This window comes from Centruroides vittatus, unplaced genomic scaffold, assembly GCF_030686945.1.
Source record: "Centruroides vittatus isolate TY-2023 unplaced genomic scaffold, ASM3068694v2 contig_458, whole genome shotgun sequence".
Taxonomy (NCBI): domain Eukaryota; kingdom Metazoa; phylum Arthropoda; class Arachnida; order Scorpiones; family Buthidae; genus Centruroides; species Centruroides vittatus.
The window spans coordinates 160,214-184,223 of record NW_027122254.1 but is presented as its reverse complement, the minus strand read 5'-3'; the positions used below and the strand labels follow the sequence as shown (position 1 = coordinate 184,223).

The following is a 24,010-nucleotide window of genomic DNA, read 5'->3' as shown; positions in this document are numbered from 1 at the left end:
TTTATTAAATGAAAAAAAAAAATAGAAAAACAATATAGCTGAGTTGTTATATTATGTATGATTATAATAATCATTTGAGCTGTATCAATTTAAAAGATTTTTATAAGATTATCAGAATTCCAATCTTTGCACGGCTTTTAAATAGATTAAAGAACAAGGATGTTTCTTGTCATCATGATTTTGTTTATTCTTTCTGCCATACATTTTTTAAAAAAAATCAAATTTATCAAAAGACATTATGGAAATTAGTGTCAAAATTTGCTGAGTAACTGTAAAAATTCTTATTATAAAGTAATATACAATTTTCAAGGTTAAATGTTTTAAATATTTAACACTTTAAATATCTTCTACACATCATTGTTTATAAAAAATTAAATTCATTCATTACCAAAACAAAAACATTAATAACTTATTTTTATTAAGTTATATTTGATAAACCTATATTTTTCCAACAGAAGTTAAACATCAGAACCTGGAAACAGTAAGCTAAATAAATAATTCCTTTTTTATTCCTTTCAGTTTGTTTCCAATCAAACTGTTAAAAAAAAATTATTATTCTTTAAAAATACTGAATAGTTTAACATAGTTCTGTACATTTTACAACTTAAATTCTTCTATTTTGTTTTATTTAAAAACAAAATAGAAAACTTTACATTCTGAGACAATATCTCTTCTACATGCTCTTATGAAAAATATACAAAATATTGGTACTGACCATACATTAATTTTCATTAATAATAATAATAATAATTTGTCAATTACTTAATTAAATAATTTAGGAAAATTATATAACTTAAAATTACATGTACAAATGCAAAAAGAAAAATAATAATAATAATAATAATAATAATAATAATAATTAACTGTTGTTAGATATTATATAACTATGTAACTATGTAATAATTATGTAACTAAAATTAAATAAGTAATTGGTTACTATGCCTTGACTTTGGTCCGGCATAGTACTTAGCCACCGGTGTTAACCGAGTATATCTCACTTAAAAATAATAATAATAATAATAATTAGCCAAGTTCTATATTAAATTTGATAACTGTTTTTTTATGTAAAGTGGGTCAAATGTTTCTATGGGAAGAGTAACTGCAATAAACAGAAAGTTAAACTGTAAAACACAAATAAACTATACCCAAAGGAAGGTCTCTTAATGATTTTTTGTACTTCTCTTAAATAATGCTCAAAATTGTATAAAAACAAAATTAGAAATTTTAAAAATAAAATATTTCAATTGCTGTTTGAAATCAGATGTTATCTAATACCATAAATTAAATAAATAAATACTTTTGATTGATATAACAGTTTATGAATTTTGTTTGGTAAATATGGCTAATAAAATAAATATTTTTATCAGTTAACATCTTAAAAAGTTTATAAATATAAATATTAAATAATTCTTAAGATAAAAAGGGAATTTTATAGCTTTCCATATATTTCCTTTTTTATTTTAAAATGCAAGACATGACTGAACATATCAATAGCATAGTCAGTGATTTATTACATTTTAAATACTTCTAAACTTTCACATCAATACAAATTCAATAACATGAAATTAGTCTTTCCATAAATCTGATTATCCTGATATTTTATCAGTAATCACCAATTTTTAACTCAATAAATAGAAAAATTGTGTGTAAAAAAGAATTTAATTTAATTTAATACAATATTTTATATTACTATTGTCATTTGTCTGTCATTAACAAAACATTAATCAAATTCAATTACTAATAGTACACAGTTGCAAATAATTTGAAAGACAAACTGTATTATAAAATTCTCTCTTTTTAACAAAGTTTACAGAGAAAATAATGAATTATAATCTGAACAGATTTAGTAATAGATTGGTCTATGTGTATATAGAATAATTTATTATTTAATCTGTTCAGATTACTTACTGTTCAGATAATTATGATATATATAATCTAAAATCTAATATATTATCATAATCTGATAATTTTAGAAATTATTCAAGATATATATATATATATATCTTGAATATATATAATATATATATATATATATATACTGTATATCAATCTTATATAAACACACAATCAAATAACTGAATTAATACAAATATTCACATTTTTATAATATAACAGATTTTTTTGTTTCTACAAAAAATTTGCTTTTATTTTATAAATAAACCTATTTTTTAACTTTAAAAATAAATACAAATTTACTTTAAATGCTAAAAAGTCTTTTAAAATGAATAAATACACCTGTTTAGCATAAATTTTCCTATCTTAAAATCAGTAGTTAATTTATTTTTCATCAAACAGTAGGATTTTAAAAATAAACAAATCTTAAAATTGTATAAATAAATTTATAATAAGAGTAGGATCTTTTTAATGACTTTCTCTTAATAGAAATTTATATAAAGCTTTGGTTAATAGAGTAATTGTCTCAAACATTATAGAGTCATCTCAAACATTTTTATAATAGTTTAGGTTTGTCGACTTTTATAAATTATAGCGGTAGATAAATTTAGATTAAAAGAAGTTTTTTTTGGATTTAAACTATAGAAGACCACTTAAAATATTTTTAGAATTTAATAAATTATAATAAAAATATGCAATTATCAATTACCCAACATATTCAATTACTGTAATAAAACACATTAAGCAAATGTACTTTATAAAAATTTCTTGTCATACATTTCTTCCACTTTCAGTACGACTTATACAGAAAATATAATTATAAAATCCTATCTATAACCGACTCATCCATATATTAATTCAACAGAATACATTTACTATAAAAATATTACTTTTTAACAGTATTTATTACTGTAGATTAGCTATAACTTTATTTTAAAGCATATTGATTATACTTAATCATTGTTGTGAACCGATTATAGCCAATACATATTGATTAATCATATATGATAATATTTAATGGTCCAATTTAATACCTCTAATTTATCCAATGAGAAAAGCCTTTGCAAGAATCATTGAAAAGATCGTAATAAACAAATATAAATTCTATGTAGCTCAAATATTTACATGTTATTTAGATAGAATTCTTTGTTAATGAATGTTAAATTAACAATTAATCATCATTGAATAGCCTGTAAAGTTTCTATTTTAAAAATTTAATTAGATTGCTTGTAATAAATATACAGGATAACATATAATCGTGAAAAAATGAACAGAAACAATATTAAGAAGATTTGCAGTTACAGAAATGCAATTTAATAATTAATTACAAATTTAAAAAAAAAATACCATTGGCTCTTTGCCAAATATGAGCTATCATAAAATTCTTCTTACAACCAAAAATGCTAATTTGTTGAATAACGTTGAAATTTTATTAAAAATAATAATATAAATGGCACTTAAGCTGAAATCTCTTTCTTGAAAATGCTCGAGTTTTTTTCCTCCAATCATCATCCAAATTATTTCAAATTCCGCTTACCTAAATTACTTTTGTTTTTAATCAAAAAAACTGGTAACTAATTAAAAACAAAGATTTTAATTTGAAATTTTCAATCTTCAATCTTACCATTTTAACAAAAGTTCAATTCCACAGAATATCTTTCATTAATTTTAAAAATATTTTTTTATATAATATACATTATAATGATTATTTTAGGTTACTCAAATGAAGCTGCAGTTTTTAAATTAATAAGTAATGCTTAAGTATAACTTAAAATTGGCTTACATATGCAATTCTGATTATTTAACAGTTTAATATCAGTACTGATGTGCTTTAAAATTTAATTATAATTTAATCTATTTTTTTCTTCAACAAAATATAAGTAGAACCAAGACTTTCACCATCATCAATCATTTCATCTTCAACACTGAAATCTTACAATCTAAACCAAGTAAAATCTGTTAACAAGGAAAACACTATTTAACTAAGAAACTCTAGCCAAAATGTTAATTAGAAACTTATAAATTTTTAAATGTTGAATCTGTACTTAAAAAAATTCAATTAGTATGTAGCTCAACATTTTCTTGAATATACAGTAAATTGTCACTATTATTGCAAATTGTTCTTTAATTTTAAGCTTTAATTGTTATATCAAATTAGGTGTTCCCATTCACAGAATTAATCAATCTAAATTATTTACAACATTAAAGACAAATTACGCCTTGCCGACTAACAATACATGTGGCTAAATATAAATTAATAACCAAGACAGAAACCCATTTGCAGATCTGTCAGAAGTGTTCTGGCACAATTTAATAGTTTTATAAAACCAATGGAATTTGAAAAATAAAAAATAGGAATTATGCCGTGTACATAACGAATCATTCTTCTTATCATTATTTAAATATTAAACAGATGAATCTACTGTTATTACCTAATGTACCTTGAAAGATATTTCAGAATGAATCAGCAAAATAAGAATTTTTCTATATAATAGTCAATTATTAATTTATATCTGTTAGAGCAACATGTATTTTGCTCTTTGAATCCTTTTTCTCATAAAAATTTCAATTTCTTTTAAATATTTTATTTATTTACTTGTCTTTTTTTAAATATTTTAACAAGTTTATTAAATGTTGAATACAATTTTATTCATATTTAATAAAATAAAATCATAGTAATATATCATTTATGATCATAACTATAACCAAAGATGAAGAAATCCTCTATAATTTGATAGCTTAGAGGTATAGTACACTGAACTACATCTATATGAGATATTCTAACAGCATATCATCTTTCTCGATCACAAATAAATTACATTGATCAGAAGGCCATTATTAGCCTATTTTTACAACTCGTGTGGGCAAAAGTAGGAAACTTTATCCCAAAGAAACATCAATTGCAGTTAAAGTAAACATCAAACTATAAACACACACCTAAACTAAATGATAGCCACTACCAATATAGAAAAGCACTCCATTAAATCAATACTTTTGTGATAAATTTAAACTACTTGAAGATAAGCCAGTTTAATATTAGTTTAAAATGATCGGATTTGACAGAGATCTAAAATTAAGAAAAATTAATAACTCAATGGAAACAAAATTTTTCTTTTTTTTATACAATTATAATTTTTAGAAAATTTTCTTTAATAAATAAATTAATCCATTTACTTGCAAAGATTCCAATTTATAAAGACTTTATAACATATTTAAATGTTATAAAAATATGTATTAGCAATTAACTTTTAAAAAATATTTTTTTCAAATCTGAACAGCTGTAATTAAATAAATAATTTGTTTTTATATATATAATCATTAAAAACTATATCTTTCTCATAAAAAATAATTGTATATGTGTATGTATGTATGTATGTATATATATATATATATATATATATATATGTGTGTGTTTATAGTTTGTGTTTATTACTAATATATATATATATATTAGTTACATTCATAAAAAAAAAAATACTCCAGGCCGATTTATATTTTGCTAATCCGCATCTCTAAACTTTATCCCACCGGTTAAAAATTTTAATTTATTCATAACGTTTATAGTTGTCGCACCTAATTAAACGGCAACAGTCAAAGCCAGCTTGGTCAATATTTCATTAGATTATCTAAATTATTTAAAAGAATATATATTAAATAAAAGCATCAACACAGAAACTGTAGGGGAGAGAGAGAGAGAGAAAAAGCATTTTAAAAAAATATTGTTTATTCTATTGATTTATTGGGAAAGAAAACAAAGATGTGCAACACTTTAAAAAAAATGGTTATTTTTAAGATGATCAGGGCATTAATTATCAGATTTTAGGAGAAAGATTATGTCAAAATGAAATTAAAATATACAAAATATATCGATTTTTAGTCAAATTCATACATTTACTAATCGATTATTCATCATCAACAGTTACATTCACATTATAAGTACACACTGCACCATAGGGATAACATTAAACAAGGATTTAACATCATTTTTCCACACTCATCACTTATTTTTTTTTCAATGTTTTCAAACATATTAACATTGGTTAAAGCATTTAAGCGCAAAATTAAGTCGTAGGTTATTTAAAATAGTTTCAATCGATTCTCCGATGTTTTAAATTATATTTTATGACAAAATTCGATTGGTTTATACTCACTTTCCGAGTTCTTCTTTAAGATCATAATTGTCGCTGAAACGCGTACAAACAACTGGTGCCGCCATCTTGACGTTTCTCTCTCCTCTGCTGAATCTATAGCGTGCGCATGCTCATAAGTTTAAACACGTGGGTTGGACCCATTCAAAAATGACCTTTTATTTGTTTACTTTATTTATTTTTTTTTAAATTCGGTTTTAACTTATGAGATTTTTTTTCAAATATTAAATTATTTTTTAAATGTTTAATAGAATGATTTATGAATGAATCTTTAACACGAAAACCTTAATGAGGAAGTGTCTGTACCTGTATTAATAGGAATAAATTTCTTTAAATAATCATAAATCATCTCTCACTCTCTCTCTTACGTAATTTTCTAGTGTTAAGTGCTTGTATTATGTACTGCATAAAAATTAACGTGTAATGAAAATTAATTAATGCTCCATACACGTTACCATTGTATCTTCAAAGTTGCTCGATGTAAAGAAGTAAATTGGACATTAAAAGCATTAAAAATAATTTTTTTTATTTTCATGCGAATTTCTACCTTAATTTTACCTTAAATCCTATTTAAATTAACTGCGTAAGAAGAGCCACGTGTGTTTCTTGGCCGGTAACCTCTGGAGCATACTAAAACCTTCGAGGATCTTTCAGGGTATTTCAGTGATACTATCTCAAAATCCTGTTAAACTGAATGAATGTAAGTTGTAGTTTATTGATCAGGGCATTGCTACAAACTGTTCTGTGTTATGCCTACTGGGTTTATTAAGTGTGGAAAGAGATCATCAGAACAGTTACAGATACAAATCCTACAGATGCTTACAAGAGATAAGATCAGTAGTCCTTAGCAATATTGATTCTAACAAGAGTAGAACTGGTTCAGTTCGACAGTTAAGTCTTAAAAGATAGTTTTGCGTGTTCTCTTAAAGTAATTTTACACATGGAAGATGAAAACTGCCAAGTAAACTGTAAAAATACTTCGTATCTCGTAATTCTTGAATAAACACTTCAGTAAAATTTTATTTTGTGCTGTTAATAAAAAAAAACACATTTATTTAGGGCTCCATCCCTCTCGAATTAACACTAATTAGAAAGAAATCATCTAATGAATGCTGATTTTCTGTTGATAGTGGCTAGTTAACTTAACTGTCCAAATGTTAGAATAATTTTATTTAAACAATGAAAATGAAAGAATAAATCAACTCAGAATAATTTTTCAAGAATAAAAACTAAGTAAATAAGGGCTTAACAAACTAAAATTATTTACCATTTTAAAAAAATCTGCGTATATTGTTTATAAATCACGATTTATGTAAGAAAGGAGCTTAAACTTCTCATAATTCTATTTAAAATTTATTGCCACATTCAAGAAAATAATTATAATTTTTATTGGACATGCTTCCTGCAATTAAAAACAAAAGTAATCCCATTTTTTTATGGTTTTTTACTGCATTATATAAACTATAATGTCCCGACTATAAGATACCTAAATTTCTTTACAGAATCTTTAATTTTTTCTTGGCTTTTCTCTTCAGCACAAGTTTAGGACTGTCAATTATGTACAACAAACTCCATGCTGTAACAAATTATTTTGACTCTCTAACGCTTTATACCTTATAATAGACTCCTAACTATTTGATTTTTTACAAGTTAGAAAAAAGATCAAAGTATAAATAAATTAATTTTCTCTTTTAAAAAACGCCCATTTTGCTTCTATGCAAATTTCAATCTTTACTTTTTTTTGTGATAAAAGATAATAAAAATGAAATTCATAAATTAATTTTAATTTTTTTATTTAAATTTCGCTCGATAAAATTTTATATTTTAAATTCATATTACACTATTTTTAAGCCACATATGCTGGTTAATGCGCTAATCAAAGCGTCAAGCTTACCCATTTTTATTTTATGTTTTTTAATAATCTATCATTTAAAATCATATAATAACATTTTATCGGCTATATTTAAATGTCCCCTTTCGAGATGGCTGAAAAAAATAAACTTGATTCTATTTAAGTCCTCATTCTCTCTCCACATAATGGCTATTTTTATTGTGCCAGTGCAGAGGTATGAGGAAGGAGGAAGATCTCTAACCAAAAACAGCAGCAATAACTGATGCAATACATAACTATACGTTTTTAAAGATGCAAGAGTATCTTTACATATCAAAACAACGAATAATTTAAGAAAAAAAAGGACCCAGAAAATAAAAAAATAAAATTGCAACTACTTAGTAGAGGTTTGCAGAATCACAGACAAGAAACTAGCAGGATTATTTCACTGATATTTCAAAAAAAAAAATAATAATAATTGTAATTGTAAGCCTATTTATATTCTAAGAAATCATTTGAAAGATCAAAAATTGAAAATGTCCTGTTTAATTATTAATAGAATTATTATTTATTATACTTTTCCTTATATTAGCTATTACTTTTCTTTATCAAACATATTTTCTTCCAATTTACATGTGAAAATTCTACGAAACTGTTTTAACAATAATTAATTGTAAGCTTCCATATTTTAAAATTATTTTTCCATAATTTTTATTTGTAAATTAAATGAGTAAGTGTTATTTTGGATGATTAAACTGTATAATATTTTTATGTTAATTTAACAGGAAACTTACTAATCGTTTGTAAATAGCATAAAGTACAAGCTTAATAATTTATTTAACACGTTAAAAAGTTCAGATACACAAAAATAAATATTTAAAAACACATTTAAAAGTGATAAACTATCAGATAATCTGTTTATCTGGAATTAAGGAAGCGTTAAATCGGAGATTTTTACGTTGAAATCTTTCCTGAAAGAGAATTTAATGTTTACATCTCTTATCCACCGTTCCTAAATCACAATTTTAATGAGAAAATAATAGCAAAAAATTTTCTAGAAGGCATCTCATACCTGTTTTGTATTCACAAATTCATTTTCAAATGCTAACTTTTTGTCTTCTTTTTGATTTTATTTACGTTTGTTTAGACCTTTAATGAAATTTTTCGTTTATAAATACAAAATATATAAATATATAAATACGCTTCTTTGATTCGATACCGGTTTATTGGTATGCTACCAAATATTATGAGTATGCCACTAGTTCAAAGAAACTGCGAACCACTGCTTTAGATTATTAAGAAGCATTATCATCATCGTCATCATCATCATCACTGTTTTAATTTAGACTGTTTTTATATATATTCGTTGTAGATTGTAGGTCCGAGATACAAAAAATAAAAACGGATCTCTTTTATTTAAGAAATTTAAATTGAATCTAAGATCAGGAGTGGATTTACGGAAGGTGCTCAGGGCGAAACTATGCCCTTCTGGGAGTTTTAACAGAGTAGAGTACTTCAGCAAGCAAAAAATTTATAAGTCATATTGCTTCCTTTCTATGTCTCCTCTAAAGATTTCTGGATCCACCACTATTTAGCTTATGACGGACAACGATTATAAATGGAAACTTTCACAATGCTTCAGATTATTTTTTTGAAACTGGATTTCTTTACAGTAAAAAGGTACTCAGGAACACATTTATGAAGAAAAATTTCTTTAAAAAAATTATAGTTAAAAAGCCGTTAAAGTATTACATCAACAAAAATTTGTCCCTTTTGATATACCTCCATCATCATCAATCATCAGAAACCAAAGTACCGTATACCCTAATTACGTTATCAGACCAGAAGTTTACCATGCACAAATACACAGGAATTATTTTCAATTTTGTGATGCCGGAGGAAAAATACACGAAGGATGCAATCTTGCATCATTTAAGACTCATCCTCCCTCACCCATCGTTATTAATCGACAGATAAAACGAATCTTCTCTCGCCCATAAACTACTGAAGTAATACTTGAATGGGGCCAAAATGCAGTTTATTGAAAGAACAAATTATTCATTCTTTCAATAATCGTTTTTCTTCACTTAAATAGGGGTTAGATTTCCATAGAAAAACTATTTCGGGAAGCATTCCCCTCGGTGAATCGCCCACGTGTCGCGTAGCCATAACGTGGAAACAAACATATCAGTGCAAGTTTGAATCACTAAAATTTCGCCCAGGATTTATAAAAGCAGAGTTTCAAATGGTTCTAAAGAACATCTTTACAGTGCTTCTAAAGAACCATTGTCCATATTAATGAATTTAGGAATTAACCATTTTAATGGTGCGAATATATTCACTAGAACTCTTTGGATTTGGAAATTCAGTCTTATTCATAACAAATCCAAGATCTTTTGAGTGAATTAGGGAGAATTGGGTCTATGTAAATTTGATTGGCGATTTACTTAAAACTTGCAGCTTAGAGCCTCACATTAGAGAAGGCCTCATTATATTCTCAAATGCAATTTACAGCTTACATATTGCCCATTACCATTTGGTGAAGGAGGAAGGACCTCTTTGTAAGGCCACAAGTTTAAATTACATTTTTGGTGACGTTATTATTATCGAATAAATTTACAATTATTCTAGAAATAAATTATGTAAAATAGATTTTTTTTTTTTTTTTTTTTTGCGTTGGAGATTTATAATATTGTTTATATGAGAGCTTCTATACAAAGCTTCTGTAGACGAGTATATAAGTTTCAGTAATTTATATTTATGGATACTTCAACGTAAACAAATATGATACAAAGCCTCATAAATTTCGTGTTATTTTCATGCCAGGAGCTTCATTGGAAATAATGTTGCAACAAATTAATAAGATGAGGACTTAAAAGTGATTTGTTATACAAAATTTAGAATAATTTATACAATGTTACGAATATTATATAATTAATTATTTTGATTTTTCATATACATATATATATATATATGGAATTGGAAAAATAATTGAAACTAATAAATCTAAGATGGTAAGAATGATAAATTAGATACATCTAATTAATTAATTTGCTTTCTAAAGTTCTAATTGATTGCAAAATTGTTAAGAAAATTTATAAACTTTGCCATATAATCTCTCTTTCCAGAGTTATAAACTCTTCTCTTATTCCTAGAATTCTAAAGAAATGATCCTGTAAGAAATTAAGAAAATTGTATTTTAATTAATTAATTTTTTTGCTGTTTTTAAACTAATAAACTTAATTTCGTTTCTTCTTCATCCCTGACAATTAGGGTTTTATTCTCAGTGTTTTAAGTTTTACTGTTTGTCCTCAGTAAAGTTTTAAACTGTACTGTACGAAGTCTTAGGTAAACATAAACTTATGAGATCTTTTTATATAGGATAATAGGCCTGCAAAAATTATCATGTGCTACTTGATACTTCTAATTGTGTGATACTAGTATTGTACAACTTGCTAGCATTAACTAGTTCCTAGCTACCTAGCAGGGCCTAATTTGGCACAAGGCAGGCAAGGCACTTGCCCAGGGCCCGTAATTAATTGGGGCCCGTAATAGGTTCTAAACGTGCGTATTAGTATTGCGAATTACTATATCATTAGCGCCATATTCAAGGGTTGATAATTAAGAATGACATTACCTACTGCTCCGACATCTAACATCACTGAGAATTAGATAATGTATGTATATGCGCATTAGATCTGTTCGGTAAAGTTCAGAATAAAGCAGTGTTCGTTGAGAAAAATATAGTATTTATTGCTGCATAATTTTATTGTAGCCCCAAAAATACAATGCAAGTAAGATATTCGAATAGAAAAATAAAAATACACATTACAACTAAAAGAATTATATGATTTTTTAAAAAATTCTTTGATTGATATTTTGACAAAATAGAAAATCAGAAAGAATTGTATGATTTATTTTTTCTATTTTTTATGTATGAATCGTTATTTTTTGTATAAATATGTTGATTATTTTGTTTGTAATTGTTTTGAAATAAAAATACTTTAATTTTAAATATTACAATTTTATTTATATTTGTAATAATACAAAAGTTGTAAAGAGGCCCGTAAATATTATTTTGCCTGGGGCCCGCGAAGGTCTAAATTAGGCCCTGCTACTTAGTGTAACTAGTAAACCTACTAGCGGTAACTTATACAGTACTAGATACAAGCTAGGAGTAGCCTGTATTAAGTTAATATCAATACTAGTAATAGCAAACTAATACCCAATACTAGAACAAAATCTAGGCTCCTAGATCACTTTGGGCACGAGTGCCATAGGTTCGCCACTCTTGTCCTAGAGCAAACCCTAGTTTGTCTCTAGGGTCGAATTTGCACATAAGAACAACAAGCTTAGAGTATCGAGTTGAGTCTGTAGTTTAAGGCACACGTGGTTCAGGGGAAGGGCCTATTATATGTTATAGTTTAAAGCAATAACATGTCTAAATCCAGCCCTGATTGTCTGTGTATGTCTAGAACCAGACATTGCTTTTTGTAGAGGCTAAGCAATGTCTTCTGTAAGGTTATGGTTTTTCCTACTATAAGATAAGCGGTAATTTCCATATTTAAACTGAAGATTTATCTTCAGTTTAAATAAGTCTAATAAATGTATACCATTTTATTACTCAAATTTAAAAAATTCAAAATATTTCAATAAAATTTAATTTCTTCATAAAAACAAAAACAAGATTTAAAAAATAAACAAAATATATTAATAAAATAACAAGGAATTCGTTAATTAATATTAGATTTTGTTTATTACTTAGCGCCATCTGTTGAGCTTAACATTACAAGGAGTGCAAAAAAAGAGAAGGCGTGTAAAAGTTGAGGCTTCTTGTACACTTCTCCAATAAAAAAGGGGGAAGAACTTGATATTTTTTCTGAATTTTCTTAATTAGATGACATTGAAGGACAATTCATCATGATAATTTAATTTTTCCTCCTATTGTAACAAAGCTGTATGCAGTACTTTTCAATGTCTTCTCCTCATTCATCTTACAAACAAAGCATAAATCACCTTCAACTGTTTTTTTTTTTTCTTCTTAAATTATACAGAATTTTTTATACTTTCTCTTGTCAACAGTAAGGAAGATAATTTGAAGAGAAATTTTATAGATAAATATGTCAAATTGTCTCTTTTCATAAATTAATTTCTTGTTACTATAGCGTAACCTGAAGTAAAGTGACTTCTTATATTCATGATGTGGTTGACTGTTACGCAACTCTGTAGGGCCCAAAGATAAACAGGTCTAGGGACATATGAGTTTCTTTAATCGCTGTACAGTAATGAGCATGCTCCCTATAAGATTTTTGGATACCTGAAAAGCAATCTATTATGCATGGGCCCACAAATCTTGAAAGCATAAGGCCCACGAGTGTCGAAATGTAAAGGATCCACAAATCTTGACTTGTGTCTTGTTTTCAAGCTTTGTGGGCCCTACGCTTTCAAGAGAACATGTCTTGAAAGCATAGGGAATATAAATTAATTAGGCCTATAAATTTATTTATTATAAATTAATTAATTATAAATTAATAATAAATTATAAATTTCGAATGTGTAGAACCCACTGAACCTCTGTTTCTATATCTACAATAATTAAAAAAATCCAAAAACAGGGAGCAAAAAATATGACGAGAACTTTTCTTTTGAAGAATGGTTTCGATTTTCATCATTTATCATCATTTTTAAGAAAGTTTTCGAGTGGAAACGATTCACTCTATTTCCTGATAGCAAGCTAAACAATGTCCTTGTTATTTAATTAAAGATAATCCACGACTTATTTAATTTAATTAGACTGTGTCCTTGAAGATGTCTATTACGCAATTCAATTGAATGATGTATGCCTTTTCTAACTTAAAAGAAAGGTAAAAAGAATGTACAGTACAACAAACTCTTGTACTCCTTTTATTAGAATTAATTGCTGTAAATTACATTTAAAATTCCTCACTTAACATTAATGTTGTTTGCAGGGCCCCTTTTATGTTTATTAATGACTTAAAACTGATTTTAACGTGTTAAATTGTCTGCGTTAAGTGTAGAAGTATAGAAATTAGTTTATTATTTCAGAAAATTGTTAATAGTGGTTAAAAATGATACCTTTGGACCTAATATTTAGACACATGACAACATAAATAAAAGCACTTAACGAGCTTATATAATACCCACACCTTTTTTTAAAGATATTAATCAATAATCTTGATACCTGACACCTAAATCTCTTTATCTTGTTTGATAAGACTTCTGTTAGATCACACAGATTAAACACCAAGGGACTAGGAGAGGCAATTTTCCCTGCTGAAAGCTCACTAGTGACAGAGTTGATAAAAATCACTGAACACTTATAACTTGGTCGTGGATTTACGCCTGACCAACAAACTCAACACGTGAGTTTTTAGGGTTTACTTAACGTGTCTAACGTCTAAATAGAGCCCAGTTTCTTATTGAAAGGTGACATCTTCCTGTTGGCAGATCTCTTACCCCGTCACTCCACTCTCCTCCTGAAATTTGCATACTATAAAGATGACTCCCCCCCCCCTTCAGGAGCTTGAAAGACTCCAAGTTTCTTAGGGTATTGGAGTTCTCATTTGTATTTTATACGTTTTATTATTTACCCTTATGAAAATAGAAGAAGATAGTCTACACAGGAGAAAACCTGTTTTTAAGGAACACAATTCTAGTGAATCAATTGATCAAAGTTGTCTCTCCTGAGACAAAATCTTGACCGAGCCCTGTTTAAATTTTACACTCCATCACTCTATACCAGGGCTGTCCAACTGGCGGCCCGCGAGTCGTATACGGCCCGCCAAATTATTTATACGGCCCGCGAGTACATTTTACTATGAATAAATTTATGTTACTAAATTATTATTATTAATATTAAAATTATTTTACAATGTGAAAATTACGGCCACAATGTTCTCATTAATATATTACGAATATTTTAAAGTTTTCTTTTTAGTATAAATGAAATATTTTTTTTAATTAACATAAACTGACTTTTCATTTATCAACCTTCTTTGCCCCCGAAACGTTTGGTGAAGAAAATATGGCCCGCGGGCTATGATAAGTTGGACAGCGCTGCTCTATACCATCAATTTTTTGTGTCCTATAACTTTATATAATAAATTTGACCTTATTCTGTATAAATATTTAGCCCACTTTAGGCGTTTTCTTGTTATTTTTCTTTTTTTTTAAAAAAAATACATCCTGTTACTATTTCAGTTCCTGCATATTCTACTTCTGTTACGTTTCATTCGTACTTGTTCTATTTATATTTTCTCGTTAGTTAACATTAAAATTATCCTATTTTTTTTCTCTGTTTTAGTTCTAAATATATACTTGTTTAATTATTTTAATAATTAATTCTAAAATAAATTTGTAAATATTTTAATTTTCTGTAGATTTACAACTGTGATAATTTACAAAATAAACAGTAATTGTCCTAATTCTCGCTAATTTAATTGTTAGGAGTGTTTATATAATGTTCTATAATTTATTAAATATTTTAATTATAGCTCAGATTATTAAAAATGTTACATAAATTACTTTTCTTCCGTACGTCTGTATGTTTGTTCGTTCTTGTGAGCTGCACTAAGGTTTGCATCTCAAAAATTGAGAATTTTTCGTGTGTTGGTGGGCCAATAAGGTGGCCCAAAAGCTTATCAACCGTATGTTCCAGATAATTTACGATTAATATTCGTAAGTGTGCGTTCAGAACAGCTAACAGAATCATTATAACAGTATTGGTGTAGGATACTTTAAAATGGTTACTTGACTTTTGGGCCATCTTGTATATCATAATTACATTTCATTAATATATATATATATATGTAAATAAGTTGCATAACAAAAAAAAAGTAAATTGACCTTTTACCTGAAATTTTTTAGGTGATAGGTCAATTTAGAGAGGTCAATAAAGGAGAGAGGGAAATTTCATATTAAAGTTGCTTTTGAGTTGTTTTGGCAAACAATTTACGAAGCCAAGAAAGGAACCGTCTCTCTTACAGTAACTGTAGTTAGCGAGTGACGAAATGGCCCCTCTAATTCGCTTTTAAGCCATATGCAGGAGCTGTACTGTTTAGAAAACAGAATTTTCGCTCGTTTTCGAACACGTAGATGAACACAATGTACTAAAAACACGTAATTTTAGTGAAATAATTGATTGGTTAGACGAACTAAAACGTATATGTTTGTCCTTCTGAGACAAAATCCTGCGGGCACTTTTGTTGTATTGACCTTTTCCTTTAATCAATATTCACTCTTCATAAGTAACAATTTTACAAAAATATATTTTTATTATAAAATCTGGTATATTATATATATATGTTTAAGGCGTCACACTCGATTTTTAGGATAAAAAACAGCAGGGTACCTCAGTCTTCAGTTACATGAGTAGCAACTGAAACATATTGTTACCAATTCGTTCAGTGAATGGTCCAGTGAATGAATTGATACCACGTGATGTTCTCAACACGTTCGTTTTGTTACTCGGGTATTCTTTCTTACAAAACACTTTTACTTTATCATTATTTTATTTCATTCCTAAATTGTCTCTGTAATCCCAATTATATCATTTGCTACTTTCAGGATTACTTCTTGATCTCCTACTTCTTTTCTCTTGATCCTCTTCTCTCAGTTTCGTTAGCCTTAATTCTTACATCTCAAACGTTCGTGTCACTGCCTGAATTTATATTATCAACTTATCCCTTCAGAAGATGTTACACTTATATTTAAGGAAATATGCAAATTTTATTGTTTTCATAATAATTATCGACTTTATCTCTCGTTTTGGCGACTGTTTTCTCTACTTTTTACGCATTTTAACCCCTTATGTGACATTTATTTCACCTCTTCTGCCTGTACAATTGTAAAAGAGATCATTTATCCTAACGATATCAATCATTCCATCTCTTAAGATCATCATTCAAGATTACTTCTACCCCATTACTTTTGTGACTGTACCATTATAAAATAATTTATAACCTTTCTAACATTTTTCGCGCCGTGTCTCCTCCACTCGTTCCTTACATAAAATGTATCCATCATCCCTCTTAACAGCAAACTGTCCACCACACCCCGATAATAACGCAGTCGATCAACACATTCTCCTCTATTTGTTGTTAAGATTCTTATCTATAATCTTCTTCACTTTTTATCCGAAATCCATCTTTCCACCTATTGATAATTTACCCTCCTTCTCTGATAAGTTTTTTTTCCTCTAACACGAAGACACTTTTGTCAACAGCGCGGTATAATCGTCACTTCGGCGCCATCTTGTTTATTTACGCGTCAACCAGAAACTCTATTTATTAAAAGAAAATTAATTGTAACTATTTTTAAGTGATTTATAACGATAAAAGGTTTTTAAATATTTAGGAAATTTTAATTTGTTTTTTTTTCTTGTTGAATTAATTACAGGAGAAAAAAATTGTTAAAGAAATTATAGGCCTAATTATCAATTTTTCCTCCCTCCTAATAAGCGCTCATCATTATGCAGCAATTTCATAATATTGCTAATTAGCATGGAAAGTAATTATTTAATATAATTTAAAATTCGAATATAATTAAGCTAAGTAAAGTTATTTTATTTTAATGATGGTAAATTACATTTAAGCTTTAAAAAGAAGAGAAAATCGTCAAGAAAAATCGATCGAACAAATCAATAAAATGTGGGTGGAATTTTCTTCAAACTCTCTTTGGTGAGCCTCAGAAGAAGAGAGGCCCCAAAATTTAGTCTTTTATATAAAAAAACGTTATGCAAAATTAAACAAAGGGTCGCAGAGGTCGCAGGGTCTGGTTTAGGCTACATATAAACTAACCAAGCTACATTTTAGGGCGTCGGTACAGTTTAGGGCCTCATGCTCCTAAATCTACTGAAGGCGAAAGTCTTCTTACAGGTTATGGTTTAGGGCCACAACCAGAGCCGCATTAATCTTTTCGTAGACCCTAGGCAATGTGCCTAAAGTCCTAATGCATAAGATAGTACTAAAGCAAGTTCTGCTCGGGCCATTTACATTAAAATTATATAATTAATTTTTTAAATAATACAATTAGACAAAAAATAAAACTTTTGTTTCCTTAATACATAAGAAATTTCGTGGAATGAATAATTTGTAACTAATTTTTTGGGCCTTCGTAAATGTGAGGCCCGAAAGAAAAGAAACTGCTGGTCTTTATGTGATAGGATTTGGACATAAGCGCAAAAATTGTTTTTATTTATATTATTATGGCTTTTGAAAATGCCCCCTAACTAGTGGGCCTCATCTCACCCTTCTTAAGCCTTGATTCATTAAAGTCAACTGGAGTCTCCTAAATTTTATCAGTGATATGTTATATTGAAAAGAGAAAGTTTTATCATAAAAGAGTCACGGGGCCTATTTGCACGGGCCTTAAATTTACGGAGGCCTCAAAATTGTCATCAATAGCCTAATTCACTCCATTGCATTACCATTAAGAATTGCCCTTTTTACCATTAAGAAATGGAAAAGGAGAAATGGTCGAAGCATTTTTAAACTGTAAGAGTTGCACTAATACACGTTGTCTTATCACTTTTCTAACTGTAAGTGCAACATCCACGCGATTATAGACTTGAATCGAAGCTAATCCGCAATAAACGCATTATCACAGCTTAAAAACTAATTTATGTTTGTAAAATATTCAATTTCCTAAATATTGGAATTTTATTTATGTTTTAATATTTTACTCCTAACAGGAAGACAATTTTATAATAACGTGCTTTAATCATGGTATCGCCGCCATCTTGTCGATTTACGCTTTAATGCTGTTATCTGTAATTAAAGCTCTGAATTAAATACAGTAGAAGTTCTCTAATCCGGCACCTCCCCAAAAATAGCTTATAATCCGGCATCCATTGCTGATATTCAGCCAATAAGAATTTTGTTTAAGAGAGTGCCACGTGGTACGCTAAAGACCCTGCTCAATAACGTGTTCGTTAATGTTTTTGCTGGTTTTCAATCCATTTTATACTCACACAATATATCCATGCTCTATATCAGGGGTTCTCAAAGTGGGCGATACCGCCCCCCTGTGGGCGGAGTAAATCTAGGGAGGCCCTGGAGGCAGGGTACTGAACGGTAACCAAAGGCAAAAGTTGGGGTCACTGATGGGTTAGGGGGCGTTGGGTATAACTTTATGGAACAAAGGGGCGGTGGATCGGAAAAGTTTGAGAACCAATGCTCTATATTGTCTTCAGAATTATTAACTCTTTCTGCCCTATGAGCACTAAGAAGTATAACAAGCCCATTTTAGGTTCGGCCAGGCCCACAGTGTGATGTATGGGTACTGTATATACTGTACTGTTAATGTAGCAAATGTCAGTATCCTGAGAGTCCACTGTATTTTTAAAGATGCTTTAAATCCTTCAAATACGTAAAGAAATAATAAAAAAAAAATTAAATATAAATTTTAATTTCTGAATTCTTACAAAGCCTTATTTCAATATAAACGCGTTGAAATTACTTTAACATATAATTATATATATTTAATTATAATAAATATAAGTTAACTTTAAATCTGATTAAATATTCTACTTAATGGCATTCTATACCAGTAATTTACTTAAAATAATAAAAAAGTTCTTAAATTTTACATAAAATAATATTGTTTTCCTAGATGTTAACGGCATTATAAAATTTGACAATTTAAATTTAATTTAGCTCTTCTCATATAATAAATAAGCTTAATTATTCTGTTTTCTGAGCATATTTGATCTCTCCACCTAAATATTTTAAAGTAAGATCATATAAAATCTTGCTTATCAAACCTTTAGGTAAACGAGTCACACATACATAGAAAGGCCAATGACCCCCGTATCCAGTTGTCGAAGTCGTAACACCTAAAGTATTAACAGCACTACAACAATATTTATCAGAATCGGGGGTCAAGAATCCAAATTTTTGCCAAATATTCGAATAACTAACTAATTTTGTCCTGATCACAGAAGGGGTCAAACACTGTATTGTAACTCCGAGTTCTCGACACTCAAAGAACAAAGCTTCACTTAGTGCAGTGATCGCCGCTTTTGTTGCCCCGTAACACGATAGAAGTGGATAGGGAACGTAACACGATAAAGATGATAAGTTGACGACTGCTCCCCTTTTTCTTTTAAGCATGTCAGGAACGATCATTGTCGTCATTAAGAGGTTTGAATCTAGGTTGATTCTGATCATGTCGACGATACACTGAGGTTCTAACAGAAGAAAGAAGCATGGCTGCGGCATTAAAACTCCAACATTATTCACTAATATGCCAATATCTAAGTTACTCAATTCTTTTTGAATCTTCTTGAACAATGACCAACCTTGTGAAAAGTCAGCTTGGATGATGCACGTGTCAATTCCAAAATCTTTCTTCAGTTCTTCTTCTGTGGCCTGAAGTTTCTCGATATTTCTACTGATAATCGCAATGTTTAAACCTCTAGCTGCTAGGTGACGTGCGTAACTCTTACCTATCCCATCTGTAGCTCCTGTTATCACTGCCCATTTACCGTAACATCTCGGATCTTTGGGAAAGAAGTTAAAAAATATCAGTGATAAAAAGTGATGAACTGTAGATACGCATTTAGTTATAACAAAAGCCACAAAAATGGCTCCGATAGTTGAAAAATAAACTTCGCTTCTTTCTAAACAAATACACAAGTTAGTAAACATGATGGCAACAACCAGTCTGACAAGGCTGAACTCTCCTGAACTCAATGTAAGGAAGCGCTCGAAGTTTCCTCATCACCCTAATAAAATTTTTCATGCTCTGTTTAACAGAGCACGAAAAAATGTTTATAAATCCAATAAATATTGTAGCAATATACGACTAAACTTCGATTTAGCGCCACTACTTGTTTGCATTTAAAATGGCATTAAATAGTGTCTCCATAAGTAGTAATAATTATATATTAATAGTTTATCTAGTAATTATGTCTAAACACAAATTAGGGTACAATGGATCTTTTAGGTCAGTGTATCTGGTTTTTGTTCCCAATGTCTAGGCCTGTAATCTACACACAAATTTCACCTTGAGAGTTTAAAATTCACCCGATTTTATAATTATAAAATGCCGTTTAAAATGCAAAATCATACCTTTAGTAATTTACAAATACAGAACGTTTTTTATTCATAGTTATATCCTTTCAGAAGTATTCATTAGTACTTTGTGGAGTGGCGCTACTTCGAGGTTTTACCTCAGAATAATTGCACCATCCTAAATAGTGTCATCTTTGTAAAGTAACAAGGATGGCGCTATTTAGCCTTCTTTACAAAGGCCTTCATTATCAAATCACGTGACTTTGAAACTCCCAAACTCAAGCTTGTGACCTTAATACTACATATAATTCTTATTGTTTGGGATATTTCAGTTTAACGACACATTCGCTTTGGTTTGGCATCAAAACAAGAACAAATGGCGGCGCTAAATCGAAGTTTGATTGCATTCATTTGTAAATATTTAATAGTTTCTTGTAAATAGAGAAAAGCAGAAAAGTAGACATTTCATAGAAATAAGAATACCACATAGAAAAAAAAATAGTAGTGTTATTTACACAAATACAGATGACGTAAATGACGTAACAGATAATACAAAACATCTATATAACTTATGTGACGTAACAGATGTCATAAAACAATTACAGTTGTCCTTTACACAGATATAGATGACAAATGACGAGATAGATGATACAAAACATTTATATAAACGCAAATAATTTCATAAATAACGTAACCATGACATAGGAACAATTGGATAAATGACGCAACAGTGGCGTAGAAAATATCTACATTAAAGTAACAAAAAATAATCACGTAAATAAAAAAATTGTATAAATGTAACAGTGACATCAAAAATGTACTTAAATGACTTAATAATGGCATTAAAACAATCATACGAACGACGTAACAATTAAATAAAATTGTACAAATGGCTTAACAATGTAATAAAAACTATTAGAAATATGTCATTCTGAGTAACATAAATGAATATAAATGACATTTTAAAGCTTGTAGAGAATATTTTTAAATATTTATTTTTTCTAATTAACAATATTAAAACTAAATTTTTATTACAGCATTTATATATTTACAATATTCTGTGTAGGCCTATATTTTTTGATATTCTTTCCTTTAAAACACTTTGTTTTTCGTTTTTAATTACACATTTTAACTGTGAGAAAAATAAACTGTACAATATTTATTTTTCCTCGATTTTGTAACCTCGTACTTGACCTTACATCACGTACTTAACCGGGATTAAGGTCAATACTTTATACTGTAGTAGTTTGAGTACATTATTACAGATGGCGCCTTTGTAAATGTAAGCCTGTTTACAAAAGTGCCATCTGGTGAGAGAAAATTGAAATATTCAAAAGAGAATTTCATAAATTATTTTTATAAAATTAAAAAGTAATAAAATTTTTAAATTAGAAAATATATCAATAATTGCATTTTTTAAATAATTCTAAGTGTTATTTCTATAAGAATTCGATACTACGAACTGTTTTCTGTTATTTTTCTTTCCATTTACGAGATAAAATACTCCGACTGTTATTTGCGAGAATATCGTGTGAAACGAGATTGAAATTCCCTCGCGCTCTGATTGGATGTCTCATAGATTCCAGCCTCCATTTTCTTTGTTTCATTCATGTTCTTTGGCTAGAGGTAGTATTATGCGCTCTAATGCTGTCGGCCAGTTTGTGAACTCCACATTGCAAACTCATCCTTCGTCATGTCGTTATCACTAGAGGAAATATATCGTTTAAAAAAAACAAGCACGATATGAACTTTAAAACATTAATCCTATCTATGGCTTTTCTAGTAATGATATTACTACGACATCGCGCGACTTTGTCGTATCGCAATAGAATTGAAGCGGAGCCGGAAGAAAAGATGATATTTTGCACCTGTTAGGCACAAAAGAGGCTATTCATGTACAGTACCTGACGGACGCGGACAGGTGAACTTTGCACTTGCCGCCACAAAAGAGACTATCCTCGTACGGGAGACACGATCCTTGCATCGCCAGGTCCGGAGATCCTTGTTTTGTTCGTTTTTCACATTTATTTTCCGTTAGGCGAATGTAATACCGTTTTTATTTTTGACCCCTAAGCCTAAATTCCGTTAAGTGCGCTAGTCTCATCAGAGAACATGGACATTGTCACTGTAATACCTTTGTATATCAAAAGTCATGGACTCATATTTTTACTTTCCTGGCTCATATATAACAGAGGGAAAGTATTGCGATCGATCAAAAAATGACTCCCCAAGATTTTTATATTTTTGGATTCAGGACACCTTGAAACGTCGAGAAATGCAAAACCAGTCAGAGTTTTTTTCTTTGTGTATGGTTGTAATTTCGTGTATGTGTTTTTGTGTGTGTTATGATTTTTGAAGACGTGCTAGTGACCGTGAAACATCGCGCGATTCGTGCGATATAGCTTTGTCGCGCACGATGGTGAAACGACCTTATATGTCGAAAACAAAGTCTTGGACCTCCATTTTTCATTGCATTTTGGATTCCTTATCACAATTAATGAAAAATGGCAAAGTTTCATCAAAATTTATCGAAGGGATTTTAAGAATGAACACGATTCTATAACCCTCACCACCCGGTCGCCCCATTGTGGGCCTGGCCGAACCCATAATGGGCCTACTAAAAGAGGCCCTATTAGTGCCCACAGGGCGGAAAGAGTTAAAAAAAAAAAAAAAAAAAAAAAAAAAAAAAAAAAAAAAAAAAAAGCCTAATAGAATGAAGCTTCGCTAACGCTCCGCTACAAATATGATCAAAAGCATAGTCCATACATAAGCTGCATTGAATGCAGCTTATGTATGGACCATGCATTGTTATTGCATTCAGGAGTTCTGCTTGTTGCTACAATCTCCGGCATATAAAAAAAAAAATTCCAAATTGAATCTCTTTCACGCGCCAAAAATCTATCTTTTCGATCAGATTAAGTTGAAACTATTCAGCACATAAACTTGAGCTGATGTTTATATGATTGGATTAGAGAACGAACCTTTGTAGTCTTGTAATGAGCAAAGCACCGTCTCATGCCCCTCACTACCCAAGTAGCCCATTTTGAGTCTGACTAAACCCACAATAGTTATGAGAAAGATCTTAGGAGAATGAAGAGATTTCG

General features: G+C 29.0%; 1 protein-coding gene and 1 pseudogene across 6 annotated transcripts in view; both read right to left on the bottom strand.

The window, feature by feature from the left end:
* LOC136977394 (calcium/calmodulin-dependent protein kinase type II alpha chain-like) overlaps positions 1-6,136 on the bottom strand; it is a 196,249-nt gene extending 190,113 nt beyond the window's left edge. For all 6 annotated transcript variants that reach the window (XM_067272859.1, XM_067272858.1, XM_067272856.1 and 3 more), the window contains exon 1: positions 6,045-6,136. In XM_067272859.1, the coding sequence (XP_067128960.1) occupies positions 6,045-6,109 (65 nt within the window). In that variant the 5' untranslated portion in view covers positions 6,110-6,136. The remainder of the gene's footprint in view (positions 1-6,044) is intronic.
* Positions 6,137-19,574: 13,438 nt separating this feature from the next.
* On the bottom strand, positions 19,575-20,540 carry LOC136977381 (hydroxysteroid dehydrogenase-like protein 1 pseudogene; annotated as a pseudogene).
* Positions 20,541-24,010: the final 3,470 nt, after the last annotated feature.